Source organism: Schistocerca cancellata, chromosome 2 (genome assembly GCF_023864275.1).
Source record: "Schistocerca cancellata isolate TAMUIC-IGC-003103 chromosome 2, iqSchCanc2.1, whole genome shotgun sequence".
In the NCBI taxonomy this organism is placed as follows: Eukaryota; Metazoa; Arthropoda; class Insecta; order Orthoptera; family Acrididae; genus Schistocerca; species Schistocerca cancellata.
The window spans coordinates 726476392-726497818 of record NC_064627.1 but is presented as its reverse complement, the minus strand read 5'-3'; the positions used below and the strand labels follow the sequence as shown (position 1 = coordinate 726497818).

At 42.2% G+C, this 21427-nt stretch overlaps 1 protein-coding gene across 1 annotated transcript in view; it reads left to right on the top strand.

Moving 5' to 3' along the window:
* Positions 1-4980: 4980 nt before the first annotated feature.
* Positions 4981-21427, top strand: part of LOC126162526 (uncharacterized) — a 68414-nt gene continuing 51967 nt past the window's right edge. The window contains exons 1-2 of the mRNA XM_049919097.1: positions 4981-5076; positions 21297-21425. Of these exons, the coding sequence (XP_049775054.1) occupies positions 5071-5076; positions 21297-21425 (135 nt within the window). The 5' untranslated portion in view covers positions 4981-5070. The remainder of the gene's footprint in view (positions 5077-21296; positions 21426-21427) is intronic.

Below are 21427 nucleotides of genomic sequence, written 5' to 3'. Positions count from 1 at the left end.
ATCAACCCGAAATAAAATGTCCACACGGCATAAGGGGGTTGGACAACTATATGGAAACACCACGTAAAAGGCTAGATTGGCCATAAATGCATATGCTAGCCGAGCCTGCAAATTGCGCTGCTGTCCTGACCATGAAACGCACTTGCGCAATGTCCTTAATACGTTGCAAGTGTCGGTCGTGGAGAGAACAGTGTTCTGCGTGGTTGTGATTGTGTTATGTCGGAGCTAAGCGAACTCTAGCGTAGGCAAATCGTTAGTGCTCATACAATGGGTGCTTCAGTAACCAGGACAGCCGAAGTGTTTGTTTTGTTTTGAAGAGGGACCGTATCGAAGATTTCATCCGCTAGGTCACAGCGCAAACAAAAGTGTGTGTTGAGTTATCGTGACGGACGGCCATTGAAGAGGATTGTGACGAAAGCGAAGAAGACGAGAGATGCAAAAGTCACTGCAGAACTGAACGCCGCACTCGCGAACCCTGTCGGCACCTCACAACACAAAAGGATGTCTATAAGCATTGCGGGGTGGTTTGGAGTCCCAAAACTAATAATCAGTGATGAAAACGCGAGTAACAGGAAAACGTGGTGCCACGGCCATAGAACCTAGACTAAGGAGCAATGAAAGAGAGTCATTTGGTCGGACGATACTCGTTTCACATTGTTTCGGACTTCTAGCGTAGTTTACGTCCAAAAAGTGGAACATGGTGGCGGTTCGGTGATGATCCGGAGAGCAATATCGTGATATTCTATGGGCCCCATGAGCACCTGCAAGGTGGCATTACTGACAAGCATTATGTGACTATTTTGGATGATTTCAAAACATTTTGGAAAATCTGAGAAAGAGCAGTGTCAAGAAACCTTAGGTCACGAAATCTGCCAATTCACTTTGCAAACAACATATGAGAAAGCACCACAAAATCAAAACTATGAGAAGTTGTAGATTTGTAGCAGAATACCTGGTGGTGGTGGTGGTGGTGGTTGTTGGGATGTTTAAGGGGGACTAAACAGCTAAGGTCATCAGTCCCCCAGCAGAATAGCTACCAAAATAAATGTCCAGTAGTATCATGTAAGTTAGAAAATAAAAAATTGCCCTCTGAAGATCTACATCTACATCTACATAGATGCGCTGAAAATCACATTCAAGTGCCTGGCAGAGGGTTCATCGAACCACCTTCGTAATTCTCTATTATTCTCATCTCGTATAGCGCGTGGAAAGAATGAACATCTATATCTTTCTGTACGAGCTCTGATTTCCCTTATTTTATCTTGGTGATCGTTCCTCCCTATGTAGGTCGGTGTCAACAAAATATTTTCGCATTCGGAGGAGAAGGTTGGTGATTGGAATTTCGTGAGAAGATTACGTCGCAACGAAAAACGCCTTCCTTACATGATTTCCAGCCCAAATCCTGTATCATTTCTGTGACACTATCTCCCATATTTCGCGATAATACAAAACGTGCTGCCTTTCTTTGAACTTTTTAGGTGTACGCCGTCAGTCCTACCTGGTAAGGATCCCACATAGGGCAGCAGTATTTTAAAAGAGGAAGGACAAGCGTAGTGTAGGCAGTCTCCTTAGTAGGTCTGTTACATTTTCATGTGTTCCTTCCAATTTAAGTTGTTCGTAATTGTAATACCTAGGCATTTAGTTGAATTTACGGCTTTTAGCACAAAAAGTGCTGAAACATGTCTGGGTGAAATGAAACTGAAGAAAGGTGTCTTGCATAAGGTGGAATTCCTCTTCGCATACGTATCAATATTCTGGGAAAAACTGGTGTACGACATCTGAAAATCTCGCATCAATTCACCATGGCGTCATCTTTTATTACCTCTTACATACTGAGGAATAAAGATAGTAGATGATGATTTATCGCATGTAATATCTGACAAGTTAATGTTCGGTAATTATTAATCAACGAAATACACTCTTATGTCGGATTCACAGTTTCGTCTTTAACCCTTTCGTGGGCAAAATTGTTGAGCAATTTTTTTGATGAATGGAGAGCAAGTTAACAGATAGGTATATTTATCATACAGAATATCAAATTTGCTCCAACTGTGAAAGTGAGGTCACACAACAAGGTGGGAAGTACCCCATCCCACAACCCTTCCTTGGAGTTAAATGACAAAAACAACTTTTTAAATATGTCATATTTATTTGATAAATTTACTTCCCTTGTTACAATGCTTGTTCACAATTACTTGCCATGAAATTTTCTGAAACATGGGTCTATGCAAAGTAGTATTTGACAATATGTACAAACACAGCGAGTGCGCTTTTCCGCAGCTTTGGTACTACAATGACGCCACCTCCTGTTGGTTTCTCCTAAAATGGGTTGATGCTCACCTACAGCCACATAACGAACATCTTGAGGTACTTTACCCCTTTCTGCCAGAACGACACGTTTTTGTCCACGCCTTTTTTGGAATGAGAAGTCAGCAATCAATTGTGTGGCTAGATGGATCCTGTATGTCAGCCGATCATGCTGTCCATTTTCTCTTTTACTTATTTTCTACGGGATAAAACTGTTCACTAAAGCAACGTCCACCAGGAAATAAAATATTCTGTGCCACCATTTTACAGAACGTTTGCCAATAGCATACCTTTCTCATAATTGATAACTTATCGACACCACCCATCATTCTGTTGTATTCAGCCACAACTTCAGGACAAGAAATCTCTGTACTAGTACCATCCTTGTTTTTCCTTTTCACTGTGGCTGTTGATCTTGGGTCATGAATTGAGGACAGGAAAGTGACTGGGCGGTTATCCATCCATTTTGCTGCAGAAATGGCTCCTTTTGTTTGAAGTTGGAATTCTCCTCGTTCCAATTTTACGTTTTCCTTCATAAATTTGGCTAACTCTTTCCTGTTGGTCTTCACCGTCGCACATCCATACACACCGTTCTTCACATTATTTTTATTATTAATTTCCTTTGTTAGATCTACTACAACCCTTTCGCCCACTGTAAAGTCACTATCTGCCTATACTTGCCTGTGTAAACATCGACGTTCATTATATATCCAGTGAGCGAATTTGACAAGCGCCACACTTTGTAGCCTCGTTTCACCGGCTTCATTGGCATATACTGTTTCATAGATGATCGTCTTTTGAACGGAATCATCGATTCATCCACTAACATAAATGTTGAGGGCTCATAATTATTCTTACAGCTTGCTAAAGCTTTTCAATCAATGGCAATTTATGCATTTATCATATTCTGTATGATTTCTTGGCTTTGCAGTTTCGTTGTTATTACAGTGAACATTCTCTACAATCTTTTTAAATCTTTTACTTGTCATTACATTAGCAATTGGCTCTACTTTTAGTATAGGGTATGAACTCCCGAAGTTAGAGAGAGCAAGAAGTTGAAAAACACCCTTTAGAATAAGACATCCTATATAAACTCTCATTTCTTGAGTAGTTGTGTCCACCCAGGTGTTTGATGGACATCTACTACCACGATTTTGTTTTGCATACAAGTTTGTTTCATTTAGAATGAGAGTGAAAACATCATCATCAAAGAACTTAGAAAAATAAGTGAGCTTCCGATCATTGGCACTACAAAGAAATATTGGTTTTCCTTCCATTCGTGTTTCAAAGTTGTTCGTTACATTGTTGAAGTAAGAACAGTCGCCGTTCCATTCTTCTTCACTTTCACTGTCCAACGTATCACTACTGGCAACAGTCGGGAGCACGAATGATTCACTGTCATGTTCATCACCATAAATGTCTTGTACTATAGAAACATACCTTGAAGCACTGGTGACTGTGTTATCTAGAACATTCAGTTCATCTGCAGCACCTTCATCTCCTTCAGTTTCTGAATCACTTTCATCAGGTAATGAAAATAATATATTGCAAATTTCGTCAACATGTTTGGGATTGCTGAGGTCTAGGGAGTGAGACATTCGTTCTAGAGACGTAAAACAATGGGCCACCAAAGAGGCGGTGGGACGGATACTTCCCACCAACAAAATCAAATACTACAAGTAAAGCCCACAAGTAATATAAGTAAAACACATTTTACAGGAAACAGGAAACAGCAAATAATAAAACACCATGGAAAAAATCAAAAGTATTTATTCTATACAATAGCTTTGAGGAAAAAATCACTAAATGTCACGCAAACAGCACTGAAAGGATCCTCTAATGAGTAACACTCAGCTATACAATGCCTCTGCGCGAAGGTACAGCAAAAACGGTGGGAACTGTGAATCCCACGGGACTAGGAGCGAGTTAATTGTAGTGGGAAGCATGTTTCCCACTGGTCACGAAAGGGTTAAGGCAGAAATTTACTGTTAAGAGTTCATTTGTGTTCTGCACGATTAGTCGTTTCTTTTGTGGTCGCGTAACATTTGTTTCTCAGTCGGTTCACGATTCTGGTACAGTGCTTGTCTTCCGTGAGAAGCGTTGGCCACAAAGCGACGGAAGACAATATTTCCATTGGAGTCGTGTGCCTGGTATTAATTCTTTCCTCGGAAGACTGAACGGTAGAGCCACACACGCTCTGGGCTACTTGTATACGCAGTAGGTCGTAATAGCTGTATAACAGATGTATTTCCTTTACCGCATAGTATGAAATGTTGTGCCATACTTCAAAAGTACAACCCAGCGAGGTGGCGCAGTGGATACCACACTGGACTCACATTCGGGAGAATGACGGTTCAAACCCGCGTCCGGCTATTCAGATTTAGCTTTTCCGAGATTTACTTACATTGCTTCAGGCAAATGTAGGGATGGTTCCTTTGAAAGGACACGGCCGTTTTCACTTCCCCATCCTTGACACAACCCGAGTTCGCGCTCCAATGACCTCGATATCGATGAGACGTTAAACCCGATTATCCTTCCGTCCTTTCTTCCTTTGACAGCACGCTGTCGGCCTGCTCTGGAACGGCACAGTCTGAGGAACTGGAGTCAGGTGGGGGGGGGGGAAGTCACGTGGTCTCGCGGCTCGCTGCGGGCGCAGGATTGCGGCATCTCAGTGCACGTGCGTCGCCACGGCCGGCTGCGGAGCGGCAAGGCCCGGCCTCGAAACCTCCGAACACAGCTGCCGTGGGTGCGCGTGCTGCCATCATGTCGGTGAGTAGCGGCACAGTCTTCAGCACTGCAACATCTGCTCATGTCCTACACACTCACTAGGCCACACGTAGCCGTTAACGGTAACACGTGGTGACTTTAGACTAAACAGGTACACTGCTGACTAAGGAAAACGGATCGCACTGACAACGCTTTCAGGTCAGTTGTGCATATGCTACCGAAAGGTTTATCGTGTACTCGTGAAATACAGTCAGTACTGCACCGTGGTGTTATTCATAACCATGAAAATAGCTGAAAGTGGAAAACTGGGAAAATGTCACCAAACTGGCTGCATGCACATGAAAGAGAGCTGATATTCAAAGCAGTACTATTTTGCTAGGAATAAAAAATATCAGAATGGTTCAAAAATGGTTCACATGGCTCTGAGCATTATGGGACTTAAATCTGAGGTCATCAGTCCCCTAGAACTTAGGACTACTTAAACATAACTAACCTAAGGACAGCACACACATCCATGCCCGAGGCAGGATTCGAACCTACGACCGTAGCGGTCGCGCGGTTCCAGACTGAAGCGCCTAGAACCGCTCGGCCACCGCGGCCGGCCGATCAGAATGGAAGAGTAATTCTGTGGATGGCAAAAATGATTGGAAAGCCCGAAATAACAGTAAAACACTTTTGAAAAACTATAACAAAGCGGAATAAACCAGCGATAAAATTGATACTCCTAGAAAACAAGCAGTTCTTGCAGATGACTTTGATCACTTATCCGAAGAAAATAATCGGAGTGTTATCCGCAGAAGGAGGAACTTCGCGCGTTCAGAAAGATATTTATATTTAAAGACCAATGAGATAAATTTTTAGGGGGAGGGTATCATTTCGAAACATTTGAAAGAGATGGGCTTAGATTTAGAACATGTAAAAATGAGAGAACCATCCAAACTGAATTTTCCCAAAATGTTGCAAAGCGTGCGGAATACTTGCTACTAATAACAAATAATGAAAAGGAGCCAAATAAATCAGTGGTATTCACGCACGAGGCGTGGGTGAATACGCATTTTACCATGAAAAAGGGCTAGCAGCACGAAGACGATGGCTCTGAGCACTATGCGACTTAACTTCTGAGGTCATCAGTCGCCCAGAACTTAGAACTAATTAAACCTAACTAACCTAAGGACATCACACACACCCATGCCCGAGGCAGGACTCGAACTTGCGACCGTAGCGGTCACGCGCTTCCAGACTGAAGCGCCTTTAACCGCACGGCCACACCGGCCGGCAGCACGAAGACGTTCAGGATGTAATAACTATAGCAGTGCAGCCCAAAGAAATACTGTCCACGCTGGAAACCTATCGGTTTTCTGGAGCGAGCACAGTTAATTTATAATTCAAAATCTAAATCCCAAGATTATCACGATGATATCAATGGAGAAACTGATTGCTAACATCCTAACTGTTAGTGGCCTACTGTTGTTCTTGATAACGCACCGTATCATTCTATTCAAAGAAATAAAGCCCCAAATACTGCAAATTTCAAAAGCGTCATAACTGTATCGTTGATACAGAGCAAACGTGTTTTTATCCAACTTTGATTCCAAAACTAACAGTTGCGTGCAGAGACCTGTAGATCAATTTAAGGAAGGATAGGAACACAGCAGTCAGTCACAATCTCATTGGTCTTTTATTATTCTTGCACAACTAGAGTTCAGCTATAAATAGCCATCTTTATTGTTAAATACACGAAAATTACGGAACCAGAACTGATTTACATAAAACAATAAGTAAAATACCACATTATCCATCATCAATGACGCATTCTAGGTAATATACCATTTGAGTAGATACTATCCAACAAAGTTTGAGCAGGACATGTCACCATATGACTTTACTGGTGTGTAGGCAGAAGATAATTGATTTTGTTGTTTTACAACAAGTACAGCAGCCTCAGTTTGCGTCATGTACTTTGAGTAAGCTCTTTATATTACAGATATAACTAAACCAATGTTTTTATATTAAAAATCACCAAGTATATAAGCATATCCCCAGTTTACGATGTATTTGGCTTACGATGTGTTCGATCATGTATTAGTGGTGAAGGTGACTACCAAATCTTACGCTAAAATCATTGTATACGGAGTTAATACGTAATATTAGAAATAAAATCTAAACACTTTTTGGAATTCGTCTTGTTTATGAATAGTTCCGTACCAAGTCGAAATTCGTCAGAAGCTAAAAATTAAGACTAATATCTCGAATCTTGTACTTAAGTATTAATTAAGCTACATAATTGGTAGAAAAGAAACTTTTGGTCATCAGTCTTCTGACTGGTTTGATGCGGCCTGCAACGAAGTCCTCTCCTGTGCTGACCTCTTCATCTCAGAGTAGAACTTGCAACCTACGTCCTCAATTATTTGCTGGATGTATTCCAATCTCTGTCTGCCTATACAGTTTTTGCCCTCTACAGCTCCCTCTGTTACCATGGAAATCATTCCCTCATGCCTTAACAGATGTCCTACCATCCTGTCGCTTTTCCTTATCAGTGTTTTCCACATGTTCCTTTTCTCTCCGATTCTGCGTAGAACCTCCTCATTCCATACGTCATCAGTCCACCTAATTTTCAACATTCGTCTACAGCACCATATCTCAAATGATTCGATTCTCTTCTGTTCCGGTTTTCCCACAGTCCGTGTTTCACTACCACACAATGCTGTACTCCAGACGTACATTCTCAGAAATTTCTTTCTCAAATTAAGGCCGATATTTGATATAAATAGACCCCTCTTGGCCAGGAATGCCTTTTTTGCCATAGTGAGTCTGCTTTTGATGTCCTCCTTGCTCCATTCGTCATTGGTTATTTTACTGCCTAGGTAGCAGAATTCCTTAACTTCATCTCCTTCGTGACCATCAGTCTTGATGTTAAGTTTCTCGCTTTTCTCGTTTCCACTACTTCTCATTACCTTCGTCTTTCTTCGATTTACTCTCCGTTCATACTCTGTGCTCATTAGACTGTTCATTCCGATCAGCAGATCACGTAATTCTTTTATTTCCATCATCGCTTCCTCGATGCACAGATTGAACACTAGTGGTGAGAGGCTACATACTTATCATACACCGTTTTTAATACGAGCACTTCGTTCTTGGTCGTCCACTCTTATTATTCCCTCCTGGATATTGTACATATTGTATATGACCCATCTCTCCCTATAGCTTACCCCTATCTTTTTCAGAATTTGGAACATCTTGCACCACTTTATTTTGTCGAACGCTTTTTCCAGGTCGACAAATCCTATGAACGTGTCTCCATTCTTCTTTAGTCTTGCTTCCCCGCAACGTCAGATTTGTCCGTCTCGTGCCTTTATCTTTCCTAAAGTCAAACTGATCGTCATCTAGCGCATCCTCAGTTTCCGTTTGCATTCTTGTGTATATTATTCTTGTAAGCAACTTGGATACATGAAATGTTAAGCTGATTGCGCGATAATTCTTGCACTTGTCAGCTCTTGCCGTCTTCGGAAATGTGTGACTGATGCTTTTCCAAAAGTCAGATGGTATGTCGCCAGACTCATACATTCTACACACCAACGTGAATAGTCGTTTTGTTGCCACTTCTCCAAATTATTTTAGAAATTCTGATGGAATGTTATCTATGCCTTCTCCTTATTTGATCCTAAGTCCTCCAAAGCTCTTTCAAATACTGATTCTAATAATGGTTCCCCTATCTCTTCTAAATCGACTCCTCTCTCTGTCACATCAGACAAATCTTTCCACTTCTAGAGTCTTTCAATGTATTCTTTCCATCTATCTGCTCTCTCCTCTGCATTTAACAGTGGAATTATTATCGTTGCACTCTTAATATTATCAGCCTTGCTTTTAATGTCACCGAAAGTTGTTTTGATTTTCCTGTAAGCTGAGTCTGTCCTTCCAGCAATCATTTCCTTTTCGATGTCTTCATATTTTTCCTGCAGCCATTTCTTCCTAGCTTCCCTGCACTACCTATTTACTTCATTCCTCAGCGACTTGTAATTTTTTATTCCTGAGGTTCCCGGAACATTTTTGTACTTCCTCCTTTCATCGATCAATTGGAGTATTTCTTCACATATCTACGATTTCTTGGAAATTATATTCTTTGAACCTACGTTTTTCTTTCCAACTTCTGTGATTGCCCTGTTTAGAGATGTCAATTCGTCTTCAACTGTACTGCCTACTGAGCTGTTCCTTATTGCTGTATCTATAGCCTTAGAGAACTTCAACCGAATCTCATTTCTTAGTACATCTGTACCCCTCTTCTTTGCCTATTGATTCTTCATGACTAATGTCTTAAACTTCAGCCTACTCTTCATCACTACTATATTGCGATCTGAGTCTATATCTGCTCCTGGGTACACCTTACAATCCAGTATCTACTTTCGGAATCTCTGTCTGACCATGATGTAATATAACTGAAATCTTCGCGTATCAACCGGCATTTGCCAAGTATACCTCCTCCTCTCGTGATTCTTGAACAGGGTATTCGCTATTACTAGCTGAAACTTGTTTCAAAACTCAATTAGTCTTTCTCCTCTCTACAACTGCATTGCAGTCCCCAAAGACTATTAGATTTTCATCCCCCTTTCAATATTCTCATACACTTTCTCCATTTCTTCATCTTCAGCAAGCGGAGTCGCCATGTATATCTGAACTATCGTTGTCGGTATTGGTTTGCTGTCGATTCTGTTAAGTACAACCCTGTCAATGAACCGTTCACAGTAACACATTCTCTGCCCTAACCTCCTATTTATAACGAATCCTATTTCTGTTACATCATTTTCTGTTGCTCTTGATATTACACTATACTCATCTGGCCAGAAATCCTTGTCTTCTTTCCACTTCACTTCACTGACCCCTACTATATCTAAATTGAGCCTTTGCCATTTCCCTTTTCAGATTTTCTAGTTTCCCTACCACGTTCAAGCTTCTGACATTCCACGCCCCGACTCCTCGAACGTTATCCTTTCGTTGATTATCCAATCATTTTCTCATGGTAACCTCCCCTTTGGCAGTCCCCTCCCGGAGATTCGAATGGGGGACTATTCCGGAATCTTTTGCCAATGGAGAGATCATCATGAAACTTCTTCAATTACAGGCCACACGTCCTGTGGATACACGTTACGTGTCTTTAACGCAGTGATTTCCATTACCTTCTGCATCCTCATGCAGTTGATAATTGTTGATTTTCCAACCTTTAGGGGCAGTTTCCCACCCCTAAGACAAGAGAGTGGCCTGAATCTCTGTCCGACCCTCCGCCATTTTTGACAAGAACGGTGGCAGTTGAGGGTGACTTCTTATGCCGTAAGTTTTCGGCCGCCAATGCTGATTATTAATCGAAATTTAAGCAGCAGCGGCACTCAAACCCGGGACCAAAAACGTTTTGATTACGAATCAAAGACGTTACCGCTAGACCACAAGTTTAAACAAACTGTTTTTATGAAGATCTGTTAACATCATTTAATAAACACATACAAACGTCCTCTACTGACGTAAATATCTTGCTTAACGAATGATGGAGCTCCAAACGCGGTACGCTGCTTGCAGAGAGCAGTATACCAAATTGTCACTTAAGGCTAATGATTGAATAGTTTCACTTTTTATGGTGAAATCGGTAAAACACTGTATATTACCAACATAATGGATGATAAAGCGATCCACATAATAACAAGTTATATTCTCACACCTATTCTCATGCCTAGTGTTCTCATCTTAACGGCAAGTTAATTACCTCCAGGGGCGTAGCGTCTGATGCCTCAGAGCAGAAGACCATCGAAGAGCTAAAAAAATAGCATCTTTACACCAAAGGTTGCTCATTGTGCGGATAAACATTAGATTACCTCAGTCGGCAGTGTATTTCCATCTCCTCCAGAAGGTCCTCAGCTTTATGAAACAACATTACACCAGACCTCGGAGAAGAAGCGGTGTGTCGACTCTCAACCACCTGGGCACCGAAGCTGCATCTCCCATTTGCATCCCTCCTGTCCAAAGCTACATTCTCACCAAACTTGAACTCAAGTCTTCTACCTGTGTGTCCCAAGAAACAGGTATCGCACTCTGGACCTTTCATCCTGTACACGCCTGATTTGTGGTGCACATTTCTTTGATCAACATTATTAGCCAAAACATGCCCAAGTTCGTTTGTAGCTCAAAAGGAACCCTTTGAGTTTAGTTTTTTTGAAAACCGATGCTGTTTTTGTGCTAAATGGGTCATAGTATGGCAGTCAAATGTATTTCGTATTTGTATATTCCTTTTTATTGTTACCCACAGGTTCTTTCACATTCCGATATTTTACTTATGTAATGAAGGGTTGGGGAGGGGGGGGGGAGATCCTGGCAGTGCGTCGAATGATGCCTAACTCTTTTTCTTATTCAGTTGGAAAAAAATACTTACATTATTATTGGCTACCATTCAGCTCACCCAAAGTAGCATAAGAATGCCTTTTTTTTAATTTTTCTATAAGCCGTCCTCGTAAGCTCCCACTGTACTCATATGCAGGTGAACAAGAAAAATTGTTGGCCACCATTTAACACATTGCCAGGCCAAACAACTACCCCCACACTCATTAAGTTGGTAAAATTTACGAAAAATATCAGAATGTAAAAGAACTTTTAGGTAATAATAAAATGGTAGATAGATATAACTGATGCGTTTACTTGCCATACCATGACGCCTTTCGCACAAAAATAGCATCGGTTTTCAAAAAATATACCAGAAAGTTTTTCCTATTCAATTACAGACAACCTTGAGAATTTTTTGCTAGTAGTTCTGATAAAAGAAATGTGCACTATGAGTTAGGTGTGTGCAGGCTGGAATGTCCAGACTCTGAAGCCTATTACGTGGGACAGACGAAAGATTTGAGATCAAGTTTGATGAGCATGTAGCTTTGAGTAGGCGGGATACAGTTGACAGATCCAACTTCACTATCCATCGGATTCAAAATGGTTACAGTCTTCCTTCTCTGAAGTCCTGCGTCTGGCTATTGCACAGAACCGAAAACTGCAGATTCATGGACATCCTGGAGGAGATGGAAATATACTGCCGTCTGAGGTAACCTAGTGTTCACCTGCGCAGTTTTGGGAGCTCTTCGACGGTCTCGTGCTTCAAGGCAAAAGAGCTCACGACACAGGAATGAACTAATATAGAAATTTTGGCCTGCCTTTAAAATGAGAACACTAGGCATGGTGGTATGTGGGAGCATAACACGTTGTTAATAGTGATCGTTTTGTCTTCCACTTTGTTGCTGCTGTTCCACATTATATCGGTTTACCCATCAAATAAGTAAAACGCTATTCAACTGTTAGCCTTAAGTGCTAGATAAAAGGCAATTTGTCCTTTGCAAGCGGCATCCGTTACGTAAAAATTTACGTCAGTAGAGGACGTTTGAATGTTTTTATTACTTTTTCGAAGTTAGCCTTGTTATGTTAATCTTCAGTATTTTTTATGATGTTAACAGGTCTTCATAAAAATGATTTGTATTAAGCTTTTTTTTTAATTTGGTGGATCAATTAACCATTATGATGCGAGCGACTGAGGCAGACTTTAGCTTTTGACGTATTTCGCATTGGTATGGAACTATATTTTATGACGGGTTTTAAACTACTATATTGGAATGAAACTGGGTTAGTTATTATTCTAACATAATGGGCTTACTTATATTACAAGACGCCTACTGAGACTGCTGTACTTGTTGTAAACAATACCTCAGTTTCTGTCTACTCTTACGTCAGTAAACTTATATGGTAACGTGTACTGGAGCAACTTTGTTGGATGGAAACTCACTCAAATGGTATGTTGACTAGAATGGGCCATTGCTTATGGATAACATGGCGATTTACGTTTTGTTTTATGTAAATCAATTCTGGTGCTGTAATTTTCTTGTATTTCAGCAATGAAGACGTCTATTTGTAGCTGAAATCTGGATATGCAAGAACAGTAAGAAACCAATGGGACTGCGCATGATCGCTGTGTACCTTTCCTTCGTTAAAAATCGGTTCTGAACTGAGTTTGGCAGGAAACGAGCTTTTACAGGTTGTGTTTTACAATGACCCAAAGCTTATTTCCAAAGCAGATGCCATTTTAAAGTGTACGGGATGTACTGTTCTGAGTCTCCCGCTATACCACTTTGATTTGAACGATACAGAGCTAATCTTGAATACTAGATATAAACGGAATTGAAAATGAATATTGTCGTAGAGGTAGTTTAATTGGAAATGAAATAGAGAATATAATATTCAAGATTGGTCTATAGACTGTAAATGAATATGCAACACATGACGACGAGAGTGATATTGAAACAGAGATGGTGGATGAAACTGGAGAGGATTCCAGTGAAATACATACTGCAGATAAGTAATTTGGCGTACACGCCTAGTGTGACTGACCATCCACTTGGTAACTGTAATCACCATGTTTAGAAGAGTTTTCATTGCATTCTTGTCGCGTTATCGGCTTCCCTTACCTGCAAAAACCCGGTTACTCGCGAACTCAAGATAAGCCTAACGAAGCGTCCTCACTCTCACGAGCAGTAATACTGTGGACGCCTAATAGCTTGGCTGCAGTTAACGACGTCGTTGTTGCTGACGTATGTCCGTAGGTTGATTTGATGAAGTTCTGCACACCTCTTTATACTCAGAGTATTCACGGCAGCCAACGTGCATTTTAACACGCTGGTATAGCTAAGTCTTGGATTCCCTAGCTTATGATGTCCTCTGTACCGCCACATTTGAGATGCAGTTCTATTCTTGTCTCTGTTATCGTTCACATTTCACTGCTACGTCCATACGCTCCACTCACGTATGTTCAGAAAAGACTTACTGACTCTTATTTGATATACCACTAACGAACCAAACAATGCTTCGCAATTGCTAAATATGTATGGCAAGTGGATATACACTACTGGCATTAAAATTGCTACACCGAGAGAAATGCAGATGATAAACGGGTATTCATTGGACAGATATATTATACTAGAACGGAAATGTGATTACATTTTCACGCAATTTGGGTGCATAGACCCAGAGATATCAGTACCAAGAACAACCACCTCTCGCCATAATAACGGCCTTGATACGCCTGGGCATTGAGTGAAACAGAGCTTGGATGGCGTAGACAGGTACAGCTGCCCATGCAACTTCAACACGATGCCACAGTTCATCAAGAGTAATGACTGGCGTATTGTGACGAGCCAGTTGCTCAGTCACCATTGACCAGACGTTTTCAGTTGGTGAGCGATCTGGAGAATGTGCTGCCCAGGGCAGCAGTCGAACATTTTCTGTATCCAGAAAGGCCCGTACAGGACCTGAAATATGCGGTAGTGCATTATCCTGCTGAAATGTAGGGTTTCTCAGGGATCGAATGAAGGGTAGAGCCACGGGTCGTAACACTTCTGAAACGGAACGTCCACTGTTCAAAGTGCCGTCAATGTGAAAAAGAGGTGACCGAGACGTGTAACCAATGGCACCTCATACCATCACGCGGGGTGATACGCCAGTATGGCGATGACGAATACACGCTTCCAATGTGCGGTCGCCGCGATGTCGCCAAACACGGATGCGACCATCATGATACTCTAAACAGAACCTGGATTCATCCGAAAAAATGACGTTTTGCCATTCGTGCACCCAGGTTCGTCGTTGAGTACACCATCGCAGGCGCTCTTGTCTGTGATGCAGCGTCAAGGGTATGCGCAGCCATGGTCTTCGAGCTGATAGTCCATGCTGCTGCAAACGTCGTCGAACTGTTCGTGCAGATGGTTGTTGTCTTGCAAACGTCCCCATCTGTTTACTCGAGGCATCGAGACGTGGCAGCACGATCTGTTACAGCCATGCGGATAAGATGCCTGTCACTGCTATTGATACGAGGCTGTTGGGATCCAGCACGGCGTTCCGTATTACCCTCCTGAACCCACTGATTCCATATTCTGCTAACAGTCATTGGATCTCGACCAACGCGAGCAGCAATGTCGCGATACGATAAACCGCAGTCGTGATAGGCTACAATCCGACCTTTATCAAAGTCGGAAACGTGATGGTACGCATTTTTCCTCCTTATACGAGGCATCACAACAACATTTCACCAGGCAACGCCGGTCAACTGCTGTTTGTGTATGAGAAATCGGTTGGAAAATTTCCTCATGCCTGCACGTTGTAGGTGTCGCCACCGGAGCCAACCTTGTGTGAATGCTCTGAAAAGCTAATCATTTGCATATCACAGAATCTTCCTCCTGTCGGTAAAATTTCAAGTCTGTTGGACGTCATCTTCGTGGTGTAGCAATTTTAATGGCCAGTAGTGTATGTCCAGCTCCTCTTTCCCCTTCTCCTTGTGCATGTCCTTTTTCTTCCCCTCTCTCTGACTATTCCTCCCCTCTCTATGTCCACCTCCCCCTCCTCCTATATCCCTCCACTTCCTCCTCAAGCCTCGGTCCATCTCTTCTTTGCCCCCCCCCCCCCTCCTTTCCTGTCAATCTTTCCCTCTCTCTCTGATCTGGAGCCTTCTTCATTGTTATTGCCAATGGATCCTTGATTGGGAATCGATCGCTTAAAATGAATGAAGAGACCTCTCTTGCCGCTGGATCTGTGACGAGATTTCGCATAGTTCCAAGCTGCAAATGGGTAGTTTCGGACGATTCAGATTGCGTTATATTCTAATCATAAGACTATAACACATAAAAACAACTTTCCTGGCTGCGAGAAAGAAAACAAAATAGCAGATAGTTTTACAGAGACACATCAACTGATGCAGAAAGCCTACTGTGATAGTGCTTAAGCCGTACTCGGTATTACGAATGGTTCGCACTGCTTAAAAATGGTCAGACGGAATTTAACGTTGACCCTCGTTCAAGACGCCCTTCGACATCTAACGACAGCGTTCAGGTTAGGAACTTCAACGAAACTGTATGTGCCAATCGAAAAATGACTCTCCGAGAGATTGCAGAAGAATGCATGGCATTACCGCCAAGTTTGTGCCATGGTTCATGAGTCAAGACTAGAAAGACCTTCGCCTCGCAAGAGCTTTTGGATCGCGCAAATTAGAACGAGATATTCCTTTAGAGAATCATGACGGTGATGACACGTGGCTTATGATGTTGAGACCACGGTTCAGTCTTCACACCCAATCGGGAATTTGACTTATATATATGCAAGAATCTGTTCAAACTGTTCAAGAACATTTCGAAATTTTTGGTAAAAATCGTAGCCAACGACTTGTGTTCAAATAGTAGTATAGAAGTTATTGTAGTTCTCTCATTCAGACACGCTTTCGTTACTGTTGCAAGTCATAATTTTACGGATTTTAAGCCTGCCACTGTCAGTTATCTTGCTGCCATAAGTAGTCTAAAGCGTATGTCGCTTTCAGTGTCTTATTTCCTAACCTACATTCATGTGAAATGCGGTTACGAGACTAGGAAGCAGTGGTAGCTAGTTGAAATAAGACAGTGAAAAATATCAGAGGGGCACACGTTCAAAAAACTTCATAGAATTCTACTTAACTAATTTGGAGGAGTCAAGGCTTGATAATTGACTTTAACTTTTCCTCGAAAAAAAGTCTGTTTTCTCATAGCATCACCTAGCTTTGTGTTTTCAGGATGACAGGAAAGACACTAGTTGTACAAAGCACAAAAGTATGTGCCTGATCTGGTGGCAGTAATGAAAATTATTGTTGGGCCTGTAAGTTTCTTGTTTATTCTTACTTGTAGCTTGAAACTAAAATAGGGGCAATAAAGGATATCAGTGCGATGAACTACTAATAAGAGTGTTGTGTTATGGAGAACAATGTTTATTCTCTTACTACGTTTCTTTCATCCAGCATTGTTTATTGCTTTATTTGTTATCCCTTTAGAACCAACTATGACTTTATCTTGAATAACTTGATCGACATGATTTACCACCGCAGGTATAGCGTGTTAACTTATCGCGGCAGCCTATAGCGTGGCATATAGTTAACCTTATAGTCTCCAATTTCCAGCGCCATGGAAGCAACGAGACTACCAATCGTAAAAATTCGACTCACGAGCCCAGCGAAGACTAAGTGTGCTCGTTTCCCCTGCATTTCATAATCTCCTGTAGCCAGTTTTCTTGGTGTACACGCAGGGACAGGAAGCCACAACTTCCACTGTTACATAAGGATTTTGTGGTTACCTCCACACCACTTGGCGACTGGAACTTCCATCCTACCGTCTACGCGGACACTAAAGAGGTTACAAGTCAGAACCACAAATTTTATTGTTTTTTCCATTACCGTTACCGTGATCGGCATTAACGAAATATCGATTTCAAGCGAGATGGAGAGAAGTAGATTCCAAATATTTTTAGATTCCACAATATTTATCACCGTGGTGAGGAAGACTATACCGTTTGATTATACTCTTGCATGACTCATCCTTAACGTCTGTCATAGATTACAAACGGTGATATTGTAGGAAGCCGAAGTTTTGATGATTTCACAACGTGTGCATCGTGTTTGATAAGGTTAAACCATTTGATGTGGAGGAGGATATTTTCCAACGGTATACATCATATCCACTTATAAATTATTGGTGGCTTGTACCAAAGTCCATTTGAAAGCCACACGATCATTTTCGTAAAATTCAAGTACACTCAAGAATTTGAAACACAATTTACTGCATTATAATATGTAGATCACAGTGAGACTATAAAGCCAAGACTGGTTTGACTACAGTTACTAATTTTAAGCAAACATGTGGTCATAAACTCATTTGACGAGTACCTAATAAATAAAGAATGGGAACCGTCTAGATAAGTATTTGTGCCGAAGATCTTGTAACTATCATTCTGGGAAATAATAAATGATTATTCAGATAATATTTCCCTTGGACACTGTTACTATGAGTTACTGCCACGTGCAACAGCTTCAGTTCATTGAGAACGGAAGTGTTAAATCTATTATGATATCTATCCAAAAACCTTCTTCCTGTGAAGTAATGCCATATGATAGCACCGTAATGTTCTTTTGCGGTGTGTATACTAAAACCTGTGCTTAAAGTGTTGGTTAAAAATGAAGCAGGCGTTAATGTGTTAAACGTGGACACTTTGAGGCGTAAAATACAAATTGTTAATGACCGCTTCGAGAACAGAGTATGATGCGGTACGAGAAACAATGTAGAGGAACAAAAATTACGTACCGCTTATCATCCAAAAGAAACAAAAAGCGAATGACTCCTGCATGTGTGCACCGAATTTTAATGGGTGATATAAACAGATTTGGCATGCTGATACTGCAACACATGGACGAGAGAGATGAAAGAGGTGATCCCAATTGTGGAAGTGGAGATTTGCGTTGTTGTGTACGATCTGGGAACTGTCATTGTTACAGTATGTAGTTCAGCATCGCGTATGTCTGGTGACTGTGTGTAGTATATTTACTAAAATCCCCTCAAAGCCAAAACTAACGCAGACAACGGCTTATGATGAACAACACGACTAAATTACCATGAGGATTACGCTGGATATCCTCGAAACGCGATGTAGATATTGGAATACTGTTTTGAGTGACACATGACGGAAATATTATCCTGCACTATAAACAGTAGCGGAAGTCCAATTAAGAGTTCAAAGTGGACGAAACAAAATTGCATAACCCGTGTTCATAAAGTGTTGTCTTTCAGGTTGATGCTTCGATTGGTAATGTGGGCTTTCTTCGTTAATTTTACTGACGGGATCTAAGATGTTTTCTTCACACTAACAGTATCAGCCAGAAATAATGTCCCAGCGAATACCCTATACTTCACCTTCATATAAGGAATGTTATAATTATGTAACACATCCGCCTTTCCGGGGGACAATCTACGGACCAATTGCATGCGTCCTGCATTGTGTGTTTAGGCTGGTTTTTTTATGAAACAGAGGACGGAGAAATAAATGCCGCGCAGGGCATTGTGATACTGCAGTGGCGAAACTTAAAAATTTTTGCCGGAACTGAACTGGAACCCGGACTCACCACTTCTCATGAGAGTTGCCTCAACCGGTTCCGCCATTCGGTCACAGTCCATAACCGACACCAATTTCCAAATTATCGCACGCTGCAATGTGGCGTCCCACATCCATTAAGCCCCTACTCGCAAGTTATTGATTCCCGTAGGAGTTCGGACAGTATTAATGCATCTACACCATAACAAACAAACGTCAAAGAGCCACTACGCACTTACAAAAATGGGTGGTTCAATCGGACATGCCTGACTCAAAAATATAAAAGGCTAGTGTTGGTAGACTTGGTGGTGTAACGTCAGTGCGAGAGCATCAGTCTGCCTTTCCGTTATGTCTCCTGTCTAATTAGAGCAATGTTGGAAATTCTTTCCCGGCTCACATCTTCATCGTTCACGTTTTTACAGAGTCAAAGACGTCTGGAGTCGTGTCTTCGCACAACATGTTGCGCTATCCTTTGTCAAGATTTCAGGATCCCGAAAAAATGGGACGTAAATATCAACCGAGAGCGGCATAAGCGGAGGACAAAATGGAAGACAGCAAGAAGACCGCCATTTTCTCCACTTCCTGTCGATGTACATCTTTCAGACCTACGTGATCCGCCTGCCCAATGCTCCATTGGGTTGGGGGGGGGGGGTAGCATTTCAAGGTCATCGTTGCCGATTAGAAACTTTTTATGACGTTGCTTTCACTAGGCCGGTAGTCGAGGTAATTGAATTCATGAACGTGTGATTCATTTTCCTAAAGAACAAACTGCTTATGTAACATGTTCCTATATAAGTGTGTAGCGTTGAGCATTAACGCAAGGGCAGAAAGAGTTTTATTTGTAAACTTAACGATTTGAAAACCGATCTTGCAAGTCATTTTATTTATTTTTTCTCGATAAAGCTTTTGCACTGCATAGATACGCTGTTCAGTCACAACATTATGAGCACCGACCTACTGTCGGTATAAACCCGTCCAGGCGACAGTGTGCCGATAGCAGCGTCTCTTGGCGAGGAATGACTGCTGCTCAGAAACACGCACGGTGCATATAGTATCAATGAGCGTGCTGTCCGTGTGTAGCATGTGGAAGACGAGCGATCTATCTGAATTTGACCGACGGCAGGCTTCGGTGGCTCGGAGGCTCAGCTCCAGCATTTCCGAAACAGCACACACTTGTCGGGTATTCGAGGAGTGTTTGGTGAGTGTATTTAGCACATGAGACGTCGTACGTCGTAGGCTGGGCAGACTGGCAAAACAGGACAGGCGGAACTAACATCAGAGACGCCCGGTGTGGCCGTGCGGTTCTAGGCGCTTCAGTCAGGAACCGCGTGACCGCTACGGTCGCACGTTCGAATCCTTCTTCGGGCATGGTTGTGTGTGATGTCCTTAGGTTAGTTAGGTTTAGATAGTTCTAAGTTCTAGGGGACTGACGAACACAGATGCTAAGTCCCATAGTGCTCAGAGCCATTTGAACCATTTTTCAACTAACATCAGAATTTAATGCTTGGCAGAGGACACGTGTGTCTGAACACACAGCGCAGCGAACACTGCTAATGACGGGACTGCGCAGTCGACGACCCTTGCATTTGCCATGTTAGCACCACCACATCGGCAACTACGACTGAAATGGGAACGTGACCATCGGCACAAGGCGTTGGCGCAGTGACATAGCTTTGCATAGTCTAATGAATCCCCATACTTTCTTCATCTTGCCGATGGGAGGGCCCAAATGCGTCGTCTTCCAGGGGATGGAGACAAGCGGGTGGTGGCTCCATTTCGCTCTCTGGAACATCCACGTGGGCATCCGTGAGTCCATTGGAGCTTGTGGAAGGCATCATGACGGCCAAGGCGTATCGTACAGTGGTTGAGGACTACGTACACCCCTTCGTGACGGTCATGTTTCCCCAACTCGCCAGATCTGAACCCGATCGCCCACATCTGGGATGTGATTGAACGTGGCATCAGGGCTCGTCGCCCCACTCCCCGGAATTAACGGGAACTAGATGACTTGTGTGTGCATATGTGGTGCAGAGACCTACCAAACCTCTTTGCTTCCATGCCACGACGCGTCGCCGCTGTATACATCCAGAAGGTGTACATGCCGGCTTTTTAGTAGGTGGTCATAATGTTCTGGCTGACCAGTGTATATAGGTAACGTATTTCCTGAACAATCCATATTTCAGAATTGTGTCAAAAATGTTATCTCAGCAACATTTGTTCAGAATGTGGACGGTATTTATCTGATGTCTAACCTGAAATATCACACCACTTTGGTATTAGCTGTAAAGTATATATCTGTAAGCATATTTTGTCTGCAGGCGATCTGCTACGTGCTATGGACGCTGCTCGTAGTGGCATCCCTGGCTGATGGAGGTATCAGATGCGACTGCTCCATAAATGGTGTCACATACAGCCTCGTTGGTATCAACTGTGCCAGACCTAACACGGT